Below are 15,384 nucleotides of genomic sequence, written 5' to 3'. Positions count from 1 at the left end.
CTTCGGTATGTCAGTGTATGTGTAAAAACTGAGCTGATCTTTTAAGACGTACACAGTTCATTAGAAGAAAGAAACAGATAAATCTTCGCAGAGGAAAGTAGGCAAGAATAGCAAGAGTATACATGAAACCAGAGTGCCTATGAGTTTGATAGTTGGACAATTATGGAAGCTGGGTGATGGGCATACAGGAAGTGTAACATTCTATTTTGTGTATGCTCAAAAGTTTTCATACTAAAACATTTCTATGATTTTTAAAAAGTGTACTTTGGTGAAAAGAATGTATCTTCATCTCATTATAAACTGTATATGATAAATTTCATATGCATTATGTTAATATGTTAATGATTCCATAAAACATTAGCAGGAAATGTACATGAATATTTAACTGAAAGAGAACTTTCTAAGCAAAAAAAGGGAAGAAATTGCAAATGAAAATATTGATAAATTTAAATATGTTGTTAAATATTTAAAACCATTTTTAAATGTTCCAAAAAGAAATCACTGGGAGGTAGATAGTTTTAACAAATGTGACAGAAAGCTCTAAGACCATACCTCAGGAGCTTTTAAAAATACAAGATAAAAATATTTGTAACCGAATAAAAAATCATGTGAGAGATTAACAGAATCTACAAACTAAGAAAAAAAAACAGTAGGCAATAAGCAGTTTAAACTCACCATTAATTAATTGCTAAGTATCTCTGAGTGAACATGCAGCTAAAAGTATTAAATGGTACATATTTACTTTAGAGTCTAAAATTCAGTCATAAGAAAATAATTAAAATATTTCACAAGTTCATTGCAGCATTATTTATACTAAATTAGAAACAACCTAAATATCTAGAAGTGAATAATTATGTTACATCTATAGATAGTAAAATATGGAAAATACAAAACATTAAAAAGACAAATATAAAGTCCCTCTACTCCCAAAACTCAGATAATACTTCTAACTTCTACATAATTGCTTTTATTTATGAATTTTAAAATTGTTACTTTAGTGTATAAAGGATTACTACCTGTGTGTGTACACATATATATTTTTGATATATAGTGTATATGTTTTTAATAAGGTACTGTATTGTCATTAAAAACTATATTTCCAAATAATTTATCATGCATTTATATTGATACACCCTATGATTAAAACATATATATATGTATATACACACACACACACACACACACACAGGTAGTAATCCTTTACATACTGTAATAACAATTTTAGAATTCATATATAAAAACAATTATGTAAAATTTAGAAGTGATTGTCTGAGTTTTGGGAATAGAGGCACCTTATATTTGTCTTTTTAATGCTTTATATCTTCCATAGTTTTATAATATATATTTGTTTTGTTTTCTTTTTTTAATCATGGGTGGGGATGCAATCAATGAATTTTCCCTATCTAGTACTCCACTTGATCTGTCTTTAACATTTCACTTCAATGCTTTGTTATTTTCCATAATTTTACAATATATATTTGTTTTCTTTTTTTTATAATGAGTGGGGATGGAATCAATGAATTTTTCCTATCTAGGACACCACTCAATCTTTCTTTAACATTTCAGGATAGTAACTGATGGTATGGAGAACAAAAGAGTGATAGAAAGTTTATCTACCCCACATATCTCACCAAATCTGTGTCTAGCTTAAGAGAATAGCCATTGATAAAGAGCCGAACCTCTTAACTAACTAGCTATAATTCTATTTTAGGGAGGAGGAAGGCTCTCAGATAAATTGCTTTGTAACTGATTCTTTCTTTGACAAAATAGGAACCTGGTGCACCTACACCTTGCTGTTTTTCTCCCCATTGCAAAAGAGTATGATCTTCAGTAGATCAAGTGAAAGAAGCCAAAAAGATAAAGACAGTGAGAAATTGGGAGGTCAGTAGGCCACGAACCTTAACAATTTATCATCTGAAGTTTTCATTTGATCTTAATGGCACTGCGTTGATTTCAGCCCTAGCTTTCACCTTTTCTAACTACTCCTTTTGCCAAGGCTCTCCATTTCTTTATGGTCTAAATTCCCCCCTCATAACCATCTAAAATTAAGAAATAGAGTCGTTTCCAGCAATTCAGTAATCTACTTGTGTGGATATTTCTCTGCAAAGGAAGGAAGAAGGAAGAAAGAAGAGAGACCATAAAACCCTTTTTCCCATCCAACTTTCTGAATTTTATCATTAGTAGAATTTTTGTAATAGGAGATAGTTGTTGGGGCCCTTAGCCTGTTAGCATTACCACAGACCTGTCCAATTTACTTAGCAATTCGAATTGTATCTACTAAAGGCTATGGGGCTTGTTAAAGACTGAATTTTGACACCAAAAAGCCGCCATTCAATCTGCAAATACGTTTTGACAACCGTACTATGTTCCAGGTGCTAAATATGCAATAGTAAACTAAACAGATATGGTACCCATCCTTAAAAGCTTATAATTTGCATGTAGGTGGGCAAACTTTAAATATATAATTATAAACTCAATGAGTTCCAAAAGTTGAAATAGGTAAGCAGAAAGAGATTATTTCACGCAAAAGAAACAGCATGTGAAAAGAACCAAAGAATAAAAAGGCATTATAGTGGAAATAAAGGGAAGGGAATAGTGTGGCACAACACAAGCTTGTAAAAGTAAGCAGGGAACAGGTTATCATGAAGGATCTTAAAGCAAAGCTTGTGAAATGATAAACAGATTTTCCAAGTGAGAGTGGGAGTTAACTAGGCAGCCAAATTATAAAACTGTACAGATGCATAGATCAGTTTTGTGTGCGTATATGGTTTTTTGTTTTTGTTGTTGTTGTTGTTTGTTTGAGAAGCTCTGTCACCCAGTCTAGAGTGCGATGGCCCGATCTTGGCTCACTGCAACCATCGCCTCCCAGGTTCAAGCTATTCTTCTACCTCACCCTCCTGAGTAGCTAGGATTACAGGCACCTGCCACCTCACCTGGCTAATTTTTGTATTTTTAGTAGAAATGGAGTTTCATTCACCCTGTTAGCCAGGCTGGTTTCGAACTCCTGACCTCCAGTGATCTGCCTGCCTCAGCTTCCCAAAGTGCTGGGATTACAGACATGAGCCACTGTGCCTGGCCCATAGATCAGTTTTTAACACGTGTTCATGAGAGAGAGAGACAGACACTCATAAGGGCTGTACTTTTTGTTTTCCACCTGAGATGTTAGACTAACATGATTTCTCCAGAGGAGGTGAAGATTAAGGCAGGCAAGGAGAAAGGGCAGGCAATCTAAATTTGCAGAATCTAATAATTCAAACATTATTAAGATAGCAGCAGGGGTCAAGGGGCCTCAGTAGGTTTGCACAGCAGTAATACAACCCAAAACTAACACATCCAATATTGTTTTTCCAGTGTCTGGATTTATAAAGTCTTAAATTTCTGCATGTGTACTATTTGAGAAAGCAAACTGTAGAGTTTTAGGAAGCATGTTGCATTTAGCAGGGGTGGCAAGGACAGGATGTTTGCAGTTTGCTTCAGTGAGCCAAGAATTTTGTTGTTGTTGGGCCTTGTTTTGTGTTTTTTGACACGGTAAAGTTGAGTCTCGTTCTTTTTTGAGTTTGAGAGTAACCGTGTTTAATGAATTACTAGAAGTCTAGCCAGCTGTGGCCATTTTTAAAGCAATTAAAGTCTCACAAGATAGTTGTTCTTTATAATACTTCTTTAGTATAGCAAAATATAGATGGCCTGAGAGTACAATAAGGAAGTCAGATCACCTTGCTGCCTTTTTCCACAAGTGTTTTTCATCTGAACCACAAAATGTAGAAAAATGTTTCAGTAACTTTTTTCTCAATTTCCCCAAACATGGTACTTAGGTAGTTATATTCTAGACACATATGAAAGAAGGCAAGTCATTATATACATTGGATGCCTTAAAGCATTAGGGCTTAATTCTCTCCCTGAACCCCAGTAGAGAAAGCTTCTAGGGTATCCAAAGAGCGTTTACTTATAAGTTCATTCTGCAATTAAAGTGCTTTTACTATAATGACATAAATTCTTAGAAGTGTACTGAAGACAGTTTCGTAAGAGATTTTCAAAATCATTATTTATATTGTCTCTTTCTCCTGAAAAATAATTCGTTCATTAATCATTCACTAATACTACAGCTGAAGTGGTAAAGAAATTCCTGTATATAATTATCTTTGACTTTACAAAGCCCTTTGAAAGAATTTCAAGTTTAGTATGTAAATCAAAAGTGGTTTGAGTAAATACCTAACTCAGATACCAACAGCATCAACACTTTCCTTGGATTCTGGCAACAAAAATCAGGGTAAATAAAGAGAGAAGTGTTACGTTGTAATAGATAGTAGACTTTTCTTTTACTGGCATGTTAAGGTGTTAGGGAAAGTGTTGCAAAAAACATAGTTAATCATAATTCTAGTTTTACTGACATAACATTGTAAGTTTTCATTTATGATGAAGACCAATTGTAAACTTGATTTTTTTTTTTTTTTTTTTTTTTAGACAGAGTCTCACTCTGTTCACCCAGGAAGATGGAGTGCAGTGGTGCGATCTCAGCTCACTGCAACCCTCACCTCCCGGGTTCAAGCGATTCACCTGCTTCAGCCTCCTGAGTAGCTGGGATTACAGGCACACACTCCACACCTGTCTAATTTTTGTATTTTTAGTAGAGAAGGGGTTTCACTATGTTGTTCAGGCTGGTCTCAAAACTCCTGACCTCGTGATCTGCCCGCCTTGGCCTCCCAAAGTGCTGGGATTACAGGCGTGAGCCACCGCATCTGACCAAACTTGATTTCTTACATAGTTTTCTCATCCAAACATTTCTGTCCCTCTGACAATACAATGAGTGATTCCTTTTGTATATATCATTGAGCAGTATAGCACCTATAAGAAAAGAAAATATGTTTTCATTTTGTTTTTTAGATCAGTACAATGGAACATGAATTTTCAGTAAAGGAACGTGGGTTTGAAGTTCAATTGAGAGAGATGGAAGACAGTAATAGAAATTCCATTGTTGAACTGAGGCATCTCCTAGAGACTCAACAGAAGGCAGCCAATAGGTGGAAAGAAGAAACGAAGAAACTTACTGAAAGTGCTGAAATTAGAATCAATAATCTAAAGTAAGTCTACTGTTAGTTGTTTGACATGTTTTACAGAAGAAATTCTTTAACCTGTAATTTAATGTGCTTGCCATACTTTTTTTAAAAAATGTATAATTCTGAACCTTATCTTTTTATTCAGTAAATATTTATGAAACTACTGTAAAAATATTATGTCATAAACCAAAGCAAATATTATATTTTTTACAAATTTCATGCATGTTTCATAAAATGTAGTAGTTTTTGTTGGATATATTAGTTTAGATAGTTGCAACAAAATCTGTTTCGCCTGCAAAACCTGAAATAATTTGTTCTCTGGCCCTTGAGAAAAAGTTATCTGACCCTTCCTCGGAAAAAACTTGAGATTTTTGTGCTGAATGAGATGGGAAGCTCAAGAGCTTCAACATGGGAATGAGATCAGAGAGGTTCTAGCAAAGTGATGTGATCAGACTTAAATGTTCAACAGATGATTGTGATCACTGTATGATCTGTATCACTGTATGATTTACTATAGTAAACCTAAAACTACTCTAAAAAATAAAGTCTATTAAAAAAAAGAATAGACTGTAAAGAGGCAAGGGTAAGAGAAGGAAGAAAGAAACTAGTACTGTGATAGTCCGCGTATAAAATAGTGGTGGCTTAAACTCGGTTATAAAGGGTTGGTGATAATCACAGGAAGTTTGCTTTGGGCTGTTAAGTATGAGCTGCCCAAAAGATATTTAAGTCAAGATATCAACTAGTCAATTATGTATATAAGTTGATATTCAGGGGAGAGATTACAATAAGAGCTATAAACTTATGAATGACTAACATACACATGATTTTTAAAGTCATGGAATGAGAACATGTTGAAAAAGAGGATAGAGAGATGGAAACTGTGAGGACTGAGTTTCAAAATGTAAAGTTTAGGGAAATTATTCCACTGAGAGAGACTGAGAAAGCGTATCCAGAGAAATAGAAATAAAGACAAAATAGTAAAAATAAAAAATAAAAATTCAGAAAATGAATAAGCAATAATGGGTGATATTTATTGATTTTTTAAAAAATATTCCTTAAAAAAACTAGGAATAGAATTTCCGTAATTTTCTAAAGCCATCTATTCTATAGCAAACATTGTTCTCAGTGGCAAAAAATAATGTCAATAACATTATTTTGAAGACTGAGAAGATGTCAGAGAAGTTCACTATTACCATTTCTATTGATCTTTGTACTGGAGTCCTAATCAGTGCACTAAGGCAAGAAAAAGAAATAAAAGGTTGACAAAATGGAAAGGAAGACAACATGGTTAAATATGTAAAAAGTCCAAAATAATTGATAGACAAACTATTAAGTGAATATAGAAAAACCATTTGTAATCTACATACCAGTAACAAACATTTCAAAAATAAAACTTTAAAAGTAATTTATAATTACATCAAAAAACATCAAATACCTAGCAACAAATCTAACAAACGATATGTAAGACTTTTGTTTGAAAACTATATATAATATTAAGAGTAATTAAAGTCTAAATAAAGGCAGAGACCATGTTTATTAATTAGAATGCTAAATATTATAATTATGTTCATTCTCCCCCACCAATATACCTATAGATTCAGTGTAATCCCAGTTAGAATCCTAGCACATGGAGCAATATCTGAAGTATATTAAGGTTAAAAAAAGGTAACGTAACAGTAGGTATAGTATTCTCATTAAGAGTGAGGAGTGTGTGTGCCTGTGTGTGGGTTTGTGCACATATGTGTATATAAACAACATATGTACACACACACTCATACACACACATACACACATTTGTGTTTTTAAAAATGAAGAGGTGAGCCAAAAAATAATTCAAAAGTAATCTCTGAGAGGAGAGAGGGGGACAGAATGAAGGATAGACTTCTTTGAATGAACCTTGTTTTGTAGATTTATAAGCTTAATTTTGGAACTATATAAATGTTTATATAATTATTTTTCAAATTAAATCAAAATTTGAAAAGCAATACCTAAAAATCAAAAGTAAAATTAAACAAATTAACTTAATTATATAGGAAGTTGATGGCTTAACTACATAGATGAATTATTTCAAGTGATATTAAACATAGTAATTAGACTGTATGGGATAAAGCCTAAAGATTAAAGGAAATGCAAGAAATCATAAACTGTTTTTAGTAGTCATATTGTTAGAAATAATATTCATGGTGGTGTTCTGAAACTTATAATTATAGGATAAGGCAGCTGAGTTATTATAAAAGTCTTTAAGAACCAAATTTTTCATCATAAAAGAGAAGAAACTCAAAAGAAATTGAATAAACTTGTAGTTCTAAATTGGAATTGAAAATATGAGTTTATGAACTCAAGATGTATTTTACTCTTTAAAAACGTGTATTCCCTAGTTCAATCTTTTCAGTAAACAGTGAAAACAAGACCAGTATTCTTAAAAGGTCTTAAAAGAAACTAAAGGCTGGGCACAGTGGCTCACGCCTGTAATCCCAGCACTTTGGGAGGCCAAGGTGGGCGGATCACGAGGTCAGGAGATCGAGACCATCCTGACTAACATGGTGAAACCCTGTCTCTACTAAAAATACGAAAAATTGGCCGGGCATGGTAGCGGGTGCCTGTAGTCCCAGCTACTGGGGAGGCTGAGGCAGGAGAATGGCGTGAACCCGGGAGGCGGAGCTCGCAGCGAGCCTAGATCGCGCCACCGTACTCCAGCCTGGGTAACAAAGCAAGACTCTGTCTCAAAAGAAAAAAAAAGAAACTAAAAGGTCTCCTAAAAGAGACTAGGACTCTTTGGAAAAATTATTGATTACAGATTTGGGACAGGACAGTACAAGATAAGCCTAGAAAATACTTTTTCATCACAAAAAGCAAAGAGAAGATATCAAGATTGCTGGGGTCACATCAAAATGGCCCATGGACCAACTTAAGGTAGCTCCCCCGGCCCATGTGGGGACTATCTGCATATCAAAAAGAATATATGCAATAAATTGAAACATATCAAACATTTTTTAAATTCATGACTTCAAAATGGTTTTAAGTAAAGAAAAAAAGTCTTTGGTCACCTTTGGAAGATGCTGTAGAATCAACTCATTCTAAAAGAAAAAATATGAATAAAAGGAAAAATCAAGTGTTTCTTCTACCTTTCCTTTATTCACTGTATGTTAACAAATGGCATTTGGTCTTTTGTGCCATAATAGACCTAGTGTGAAGCCTCCAACTTTGTTTTTCTTTCTCAAGATTGGTCTGACTGGGGTCATTTGTGGTTTCATACAAATTTTAGGATCATCTTTTCCATTTCTGTGAAAAATGTCATTGGAATTTTGATAGGCATTGCATTGAATCTGTAGATCACTTTGAATAGTATCAACATTTTGACAATATTAATTTCTTCAGTTCATGAATACAAGATATCTTTCCAATTATTTGTGCCTTCTTAAATTTCTTTGATCAAATTTTGGTAGTTTGCAATATGGAGATTTTTCCCTTCTTGGTTGAATTTATTCGTAAGTATTTTATTGTTTTAGTAGCTATTGTAAATGGAATTGTTTTCTTGATTTCTTTTTCAAATAGATTGCTGTTAGTGTATAAAAATGCCGTTGATACTTTGTGTGTTGATTTTGTAACCTGCAATTTTACTGCATTTGTTTATTCTAGCAGTTTTTTGATGAGGTCTTCAGGGTTTTGTATATGTAAGATCATTTCATCTGTAAACAGGGGCAATTTAACTTCTTCCTTTCCAATTTGATGCCTTTCTTTTGTCTTGCCTAATTTCTCTGGGTAGGACTTTCAGTACCATATGGAATAGAAGTGGCAAAAATGGGCATCCTTGTCATGTTCTTGACCTTCAGAGGAAATAATTTCAATTTTTCACCATTAAGTATGATGCTAGCTGTGGATTTTTCATAAATACCCTTTATTGTGTTGAGGTAGTTCCCTATATTGGGTAGGAAATTGTTTTTTTAGAAAAATCAAAGAATGACTTCAAAAATCATAGATATTTTAGATTTTAACTTAAGTTTTATACATGTATATTTTAACATATAAGGTTAAATATATTTAACTTTATATATACTAATAAATAATTTAATTCATAACTTTATATATACTAATAAATAATTTATTAACTAATAAATACTTTAATTCATGCCATGAATATCTTATAAATTCAATTTTTATTACCAAATTTTATTTTAAATGTTCTGTGGTTTATACTTTTTTAAAAACCTATAATGCAGGTACTCTAGAAAGGAAATTTTCAGTTTTGTTTTTAATTACAGACAAATCTATTGTCATGAATTATTTCTCCTCAAAAGCATAAACTGAGGCAGAGATCTGGCATGGGCACAAAGGGTGTTCCGGCATATGGCAAATGCTAAAGATTAAAGTAGAGATGAGAAAGAAAAGGACTTGAATCAATTTAGAGGAAGATGGACAACAAATGTATCAGTGACATGAAAGCCCTGTGTCCTTTCCACAGAGAAGTTTGGTATCCTCATGACTTGGCAGCTGTCTTCCCTCAGAGCAAATAATTCAAGAGAAAGCATGAACCAGATGGGCTATAATTGTTTTTAAAAAAAAGGATAGAAATATAATAGATTTTATGAATAAGCATAATTATCTGGCTTGAGAGTTGAAGGTAAGAAATAAACTACAGAAGAAAAGATTCAAAGCTCAGCAGTGAATCACAATTTTGTGAGAATATATTTACTGGAACATAAATTTGTAACCAAAAATTAATCATAAATGGAATTTTTAATGATTTCTGATTAAAATTCTGTAGGCCAGGTGCAGTGGCTCATGCCTGTAATCCCAGCACTTTGGGAGGCCAAGGCGGGCTGATCACGATGTCAGGAGATCGACCATCCTGGCTAACACAGTGAAACCTGTCCCTACTAAAAATACAAAAAATTAGCTGAGTGTGGTGGCGGGCGCCTGTAGTCCCAGCTACTGGGGAGGCAGAGGCGGGAGAATGGCTTGAACCCGGGAGGCGGAGCTTGCAGTGAGCTGAGATGGTGCTACTGCGCTCTAGCCTGGGCGACAGAGCGAGACTCCCTCTCAAAAATAAAATTAAAATAAAATAAAATCTGTGATAAAGAATGTTTATATGATGAAATATATCTGCATTTGTTGGCTTTTAAGAGGCAATAAATCTTGACAATAAAAGATCGTTGAATGCTGAAATCTAAGAAAGATCACAAAAGGCAGTTCCTTTTTAGTCATATTGTGGAATTACTATTCCCACAGAGATTATTCTGATGTAACCTTCACTGCTCAGTAATTTTATTATAGCTTTATTGCTGAATTACCAATCTCTTTTTTCTGAAGTTCTCAATTTTACCCATTTGAGAAAAAAAATTTCTGACCCCCCAAAAATCTGCTGCCTGGTTTCTGTTTCTCTCTCTCTCTCCCTCCCCACCACTCAGTCCTGCCTTCCCTTATTGGCTTTTAGATGCCTATGCCTGTATTTGAAGTGAAAATAGTTTCTCTTTCTCGTTTCCTCTTCTTCCCTACATTTTATTACCAAGCTTATTTTATCCAGATGTTTGAATAATTTTTCTTTTACTTTCTATTTTTATGTACTCACGTACAAGCTTCAAAGAAACAAGCCCTTCTGATCTTATCAAATTCTTTTTTTAAAGATATTCATTCTTATGCTATTAATTATCTGTTGAATTCTTCACTGCACCCTCCTGCAGCTCTACATCTTACCTGGTATTTGCCCTCATGTTGTAACTGTCAGTAGATCGTTTACCATATGTCTTGTTATTATCTTAATTTCTACATTTCAAAACTCAATTTATATTACATTTTCCAAATTGATTTCTTCTTTAACAATCTTTCTTCATTGATACCACTATTCCCCTAATTCCTGAATATAAAACCTTATAGCCATCTTTGACTCATTCTTTGTATTTATCTTCTTTCAGTAACCAAGTCCTATTGATTCTTCTTTTGAAATGCCTTCTATCTTTTCATTCCCACTTCCATGACTCTAGAACTGCATTAGTTACCTATTTCTATGTAACAAATTACCCCAACATTTAGTTCTTAAGAAAAACATTTATTATTTTATAATTTAATGAGTCAAAAATTTACTCATGAAGTAATTGGAAGTAGCTTATCTGGGTGAATCTGTCACAAGGTCTTTCATGAAGTATCAATCAAAATGTCATCTGAAGACTTAATGGGAGTGGAGGATCTGCTTCCAAGATTACTTACACCTCTGTAGATGGAAGGCCTAAGTTCCTGTTTATGGCCAGACACCTCACTTCCTAGCCATGTGACCTTTCCACAGAGAAGTTTGGTATCCTCATGACTTGGCGGCTGTCTTCCCTCAGAGCAAATAATTCAAGAGAAATCAAGAAGGCGTAATGCTTTTTGTGACCTAGTCTCCTAAGTCACATTTTTCTATTCATTAGAAGTGAGTTGCTAAATCCAGACCATATTAACAGTAAGGGGTTTTAGGGCCTACCTTCTGAAGACATGAATCTCCAAGAATTTCTGGACATATTTTATAACCACCATAAGACCAAATCTCATATTTTACTTGTGTAAATATTTGCTTATATTGTCCTCTCAACTCATCTTTGCATGTAACTTCCTTGATCTTGAACTCCTCAACCTCTAAAACAATGAGAAATAGATTTCTTTTTTTAACCATCCAGTTTATGGTATTTTGTTATAACACCATGAATAGACAAAGACAACAACACAGGATAGGTGAAAGTCAACTTCTGTTTTTCCCATGTTATAGTCATTCAATCCTGAAACATTTAATGACAAGACTCTCCTTTCCTTGCTATTATACTTCGCACCGCCCCTTTTGTCATAATTTGTGTTCATATATATGTGAATCTGTTTCTGACATCTCTTTTATGTTCTGTTGGTTTGTTTGCTTATCCTTGTGTCAATACCACACTGTCTTATTTATTACCTTTGTAAGACACTTTTGAAAACAACTACAAGATTTGAAAAGCAACCTGATACCTAATTACGGTCATTTCTCTTACCTTGTTCTTTTTTGTAAAAATATCTTACCTATTCTTGGTTCTGGGCATTTCTGTATTCATATTAGAATTGTATGTCAAGTTCCTTAAATAAATTTGATGGAATTTTAATTTGAATTCTATCAACTTTATAAATAAATTTAGAACAAGCAACATAATTAAAATTTTTATAATATTGTCTTTCAGTCTATGTACGTGACGTATCTCTCCATTTGTTTAGGTCTTCTAAAATGTCTCAGTAAAGTTAATTTCCTTGTAGAAATCTTACACCTTTGTCAAATTTATTTTAATTTCATTTTCTCATTGTTGCTTATACACAGAAATGTGAAAGCTTTTTGTTGCTGACGATACTTTCTTTACCCAGTGACCTTACTTAGGACAAAAGCTGTAGAATCTTTTGGATTTTGACCATATCGTCTATCAATATAACAGTTTTATCTCTTCAAATAACTATATGTTTTGTTTCTCTTTCTTGATTATTGCACTAGCTAAGACTTCCGGTGCAATACACAGAGTAGGGATAGTCAGGCTTCTTATTCTTGTTCCCAATCTTAAAAGGAAAGCTTTCAATTTTCATCATTTCATATATTTTCTGTGTTTGGTGATAACCTCTATCACATTCAGGGAGTTTCCTTTTGTTATTACTTTACTAAGAGCTTTTATCACAAATATTAATTTTTTTTTCCGAGACAGAGTTTTGCTCTTGTTGCCCAGGCTGGAGTGCAGTGGCACGATCTCAGCTCACTGCAACCTCTGCCTCCCGGGTTCAAGTAATTCTCCTGCCTTGGCCTCCCAAGTAGCTGGGATTACAGCCATGCACCAGCACGCCTGGCTAGTTTTTGTATTTTTAGTAGAGTCGGGGTTTCACCACGTTAGTCAGGCTAGTCTCAAACTCCTGACCACAGGTGATCCACCTGCCTCGGCCTCCCAAACTGCTGGGAGCCAGAATGCTAGGCCTACAAATATTAAATTTTATAAAAGCTTTTGCTGCATTGTTTGGGGTGATTATTTGAATTTGTTCTATGTAATCTGTTAATGGGATAAATTTTATGGATTGATTTTGCTAATGTACCAAATTTTCATTCCTGTGACAAAATCAACATGATTGTAATGCATTCTCCTTATATATGTATTTCTGGATTTGGTTTCTTAGAGTTTTATTTAATATATGTTTGTCTATGTTCATGAGAGAGATTGGCCTGAAATCCTTTCTTGAACTCTCAAGTTATATCAAAGTTATGTTAGCCTCAAAAACAAATTGAAGAGTAGCCCTTCTTTTTTTGTAATCTTGTATATTTTATGGAGTTTTGAAAGTGTTTATTCCTTGAATATTTGATAGAATTCTCCAATGAAATCTCTTGGCCTGGAATTTTGTTGTTGTTGCTGTTGGGTTTTTGTAGGAGTATTTTTTTATTGTTGATTCAATCAAAATGTATTTAACAGTGATATAATTCTTCAGATTTTATATTTCTTCATTGACATAGTTTTGGTACATTATATTTTTATAGAAATACATCCATTTCTTCTAAATTTTTAATATTTTTGGATATGTTTTCCATATTATTGTCCATTTAATGTCTGCAGCATCTGTAATACCTCCTTTTGCATTCCTGATATTATTATACCTTGTCTCTTTTTTCTTTATCACTCTTACGAGAGTTTCTCAATTGTTTTACTCTTTATAAATAACCTTTGATTTTTAATCTTTTCTATTTTGTGTTTATTACCTAATTTTATTACTTTCTGCTCTTTGTTAACCCTCTCCTTTCTTTCATGTTGCTGTTCTTTTTTCTGACTTCTTGAAATAGAAGCATGACTCAAATTTTCACCTTCTCTTTTTTCCGAATGCATGCATTCTTCAATGTTGTAAATTTTTCCCTATGTCTTGACATAACTTTAGTATACGTTTTGATATATGTCGTGCTATTATTTAGTTCAAATTATTTTCCTTTTTTTTTTTTTTTCTGAGACAGGGTCTCACTCTTTCACACAGGCTGAAATGCAGTGGCACAATCTCAGCTCACTGCAACCTCCGCCTCCCAGGTTCAAGCAATTTTCCTGCCTCAACCTCCCAAGTAGCTAGGACCACAGATGCCCACCACCACAAATGGCTAATTTTTGTGTTTTTTGTAGAGACAGGGTTTCATTATGTTGCCCAGTCTGGTCTTGAACTCCTGGACTCAAGCAACTGATCCTCCTGCCTTGGCCTCCCAAAATGCTGAGATTATAGGAGTAAGCCACTGCACCTGGCCTCAAATTATTTACTAATATTTATTATCTTTTTTAATCTACATGTTACATATAAGTACATTTTCATATAAATTCTAAAGTTCTTAAACATATCCAGTCATTTTAGTTATTTTTTTCTTAATTGTTTCTATGTTTCATAGATTTAGAAACAGTAGATAGCTCAGTTTCAGGCCATTTCATTCATTGATACTTAGTGTAATTCAAAATATACTGGGATATGTTTTTATCGTATTATTTAGTACTTTCTATTTCTGACATCTTTGCTTTATTTCTTTTTTTCTTTCTCATCTTTTTAATTCATTTGGTATTTTTTTAATCATTCTACTTTTTTCCCCAATATTTGGAAATTAATTACTCATATTATTTTGGTGACTACCCTACCTGTTATACCACATATACTTAGGAAGTCTGAAGTTAATCAAAGCTTTTATTCTCCTCCCAGAAAACTCAAGAACCTTGAAACATATTAGCACCATTAATTTCTCTTACCCAGCTTATATATTATTGTTGACAGGTTAATTACTATTTAGTAAAAAATATATTACTGTAATGAACTATATATGAACAATAATAAATGTAAAACAAAATAATAAATATATATGAACAGTAATATATTTATTGTATATTACTGAATGTATGAGATACTAGAAGCAATGTAGAACAAAGTAATAAATATATATGAACAATACTGTTCTCATACATTCCATCTGGGACTACTTTCCTTATGTCTGAATTATGTCTTTCAGAAGTTCCTTTGGTAAAGATCTATTGGTGATGAATTCTCAACTGCTGCTCATAAAATATATTTACTTTTTGTTTATTCTTGAAAGATACTTTTGCTGGGTATGGAATTCCAAGTTGACAGGTATTTTCTTCTAGAATATTAAAGATAACATCTTTGGGAGCTGTGAACTGACAAAACATCAAGAGTTTACGCAATGATAAGAGACATGAGAGTTCCAGTTGACCAGAGTGGAACATCCTTGTTGAACACCCAGGGTGTACAATAAAGATTTCAGGATCACTTTATCCTATTGTTAAAATTAAACTAGCCTAGAGTAAAAAGAATTGAAAATCTGTCTTGATAA

At 33.3% G+C, this 15,384-nt stretch overlaps 1 protein-coding gene across 13 annotated transcripts in view; it reads left to right on the top strand.

The window, feature by feature from the left end:
• Window positions 1–15,384, top strand: part of SCLT1 (sodium channel and clathrin linker 1) — a 205,825-nt gene that overhangs the window by 153,188 nt on the left and 37,253 nt on the right. For 11 of the 13 annotated variants that reach the window (XR_012435099.1, XR_012435096.1, XR_012435095.1 and 8 more), the window contains one exon: window positions 4,882–5,078. Coding sequence is in view for 8 of the 13 variants with exons in the window: in XM_074040461.1 (XP_073896562.1) it covers window positions 4,882–5,078 (197 nt within the window). In the remaining 5 variants the exon portion in view is untranslated. Of the gene's footprint in view, window positions 1–1,770; window positions 1,882–4,881; window positions 5,079–15,384 lie in introns of those variants that run through there. The other 2 variants (XR_001491007.3, XR_012435098.1) reach the window with 2 other exon arrangements.

Source organism: Macaca fascicularis, chromosome 5, assembly GCF_037993035.2.
Source record: "Macaca fascicularis isolate 582-1 chromosome 5, T2T-MFA8v1.1".
Taxonomy (NCBI): domain Eukaryota; kingdom Metazoa; phylum Chordata; class Mammalia; order Primates; family Cercopithecidae; genus Macaca; species Macaca fascicularis.
Note: the sequence above shows the minus strand (reverse complement) of the source record. Positions and strands in the feature narration are given on the sequence as shown.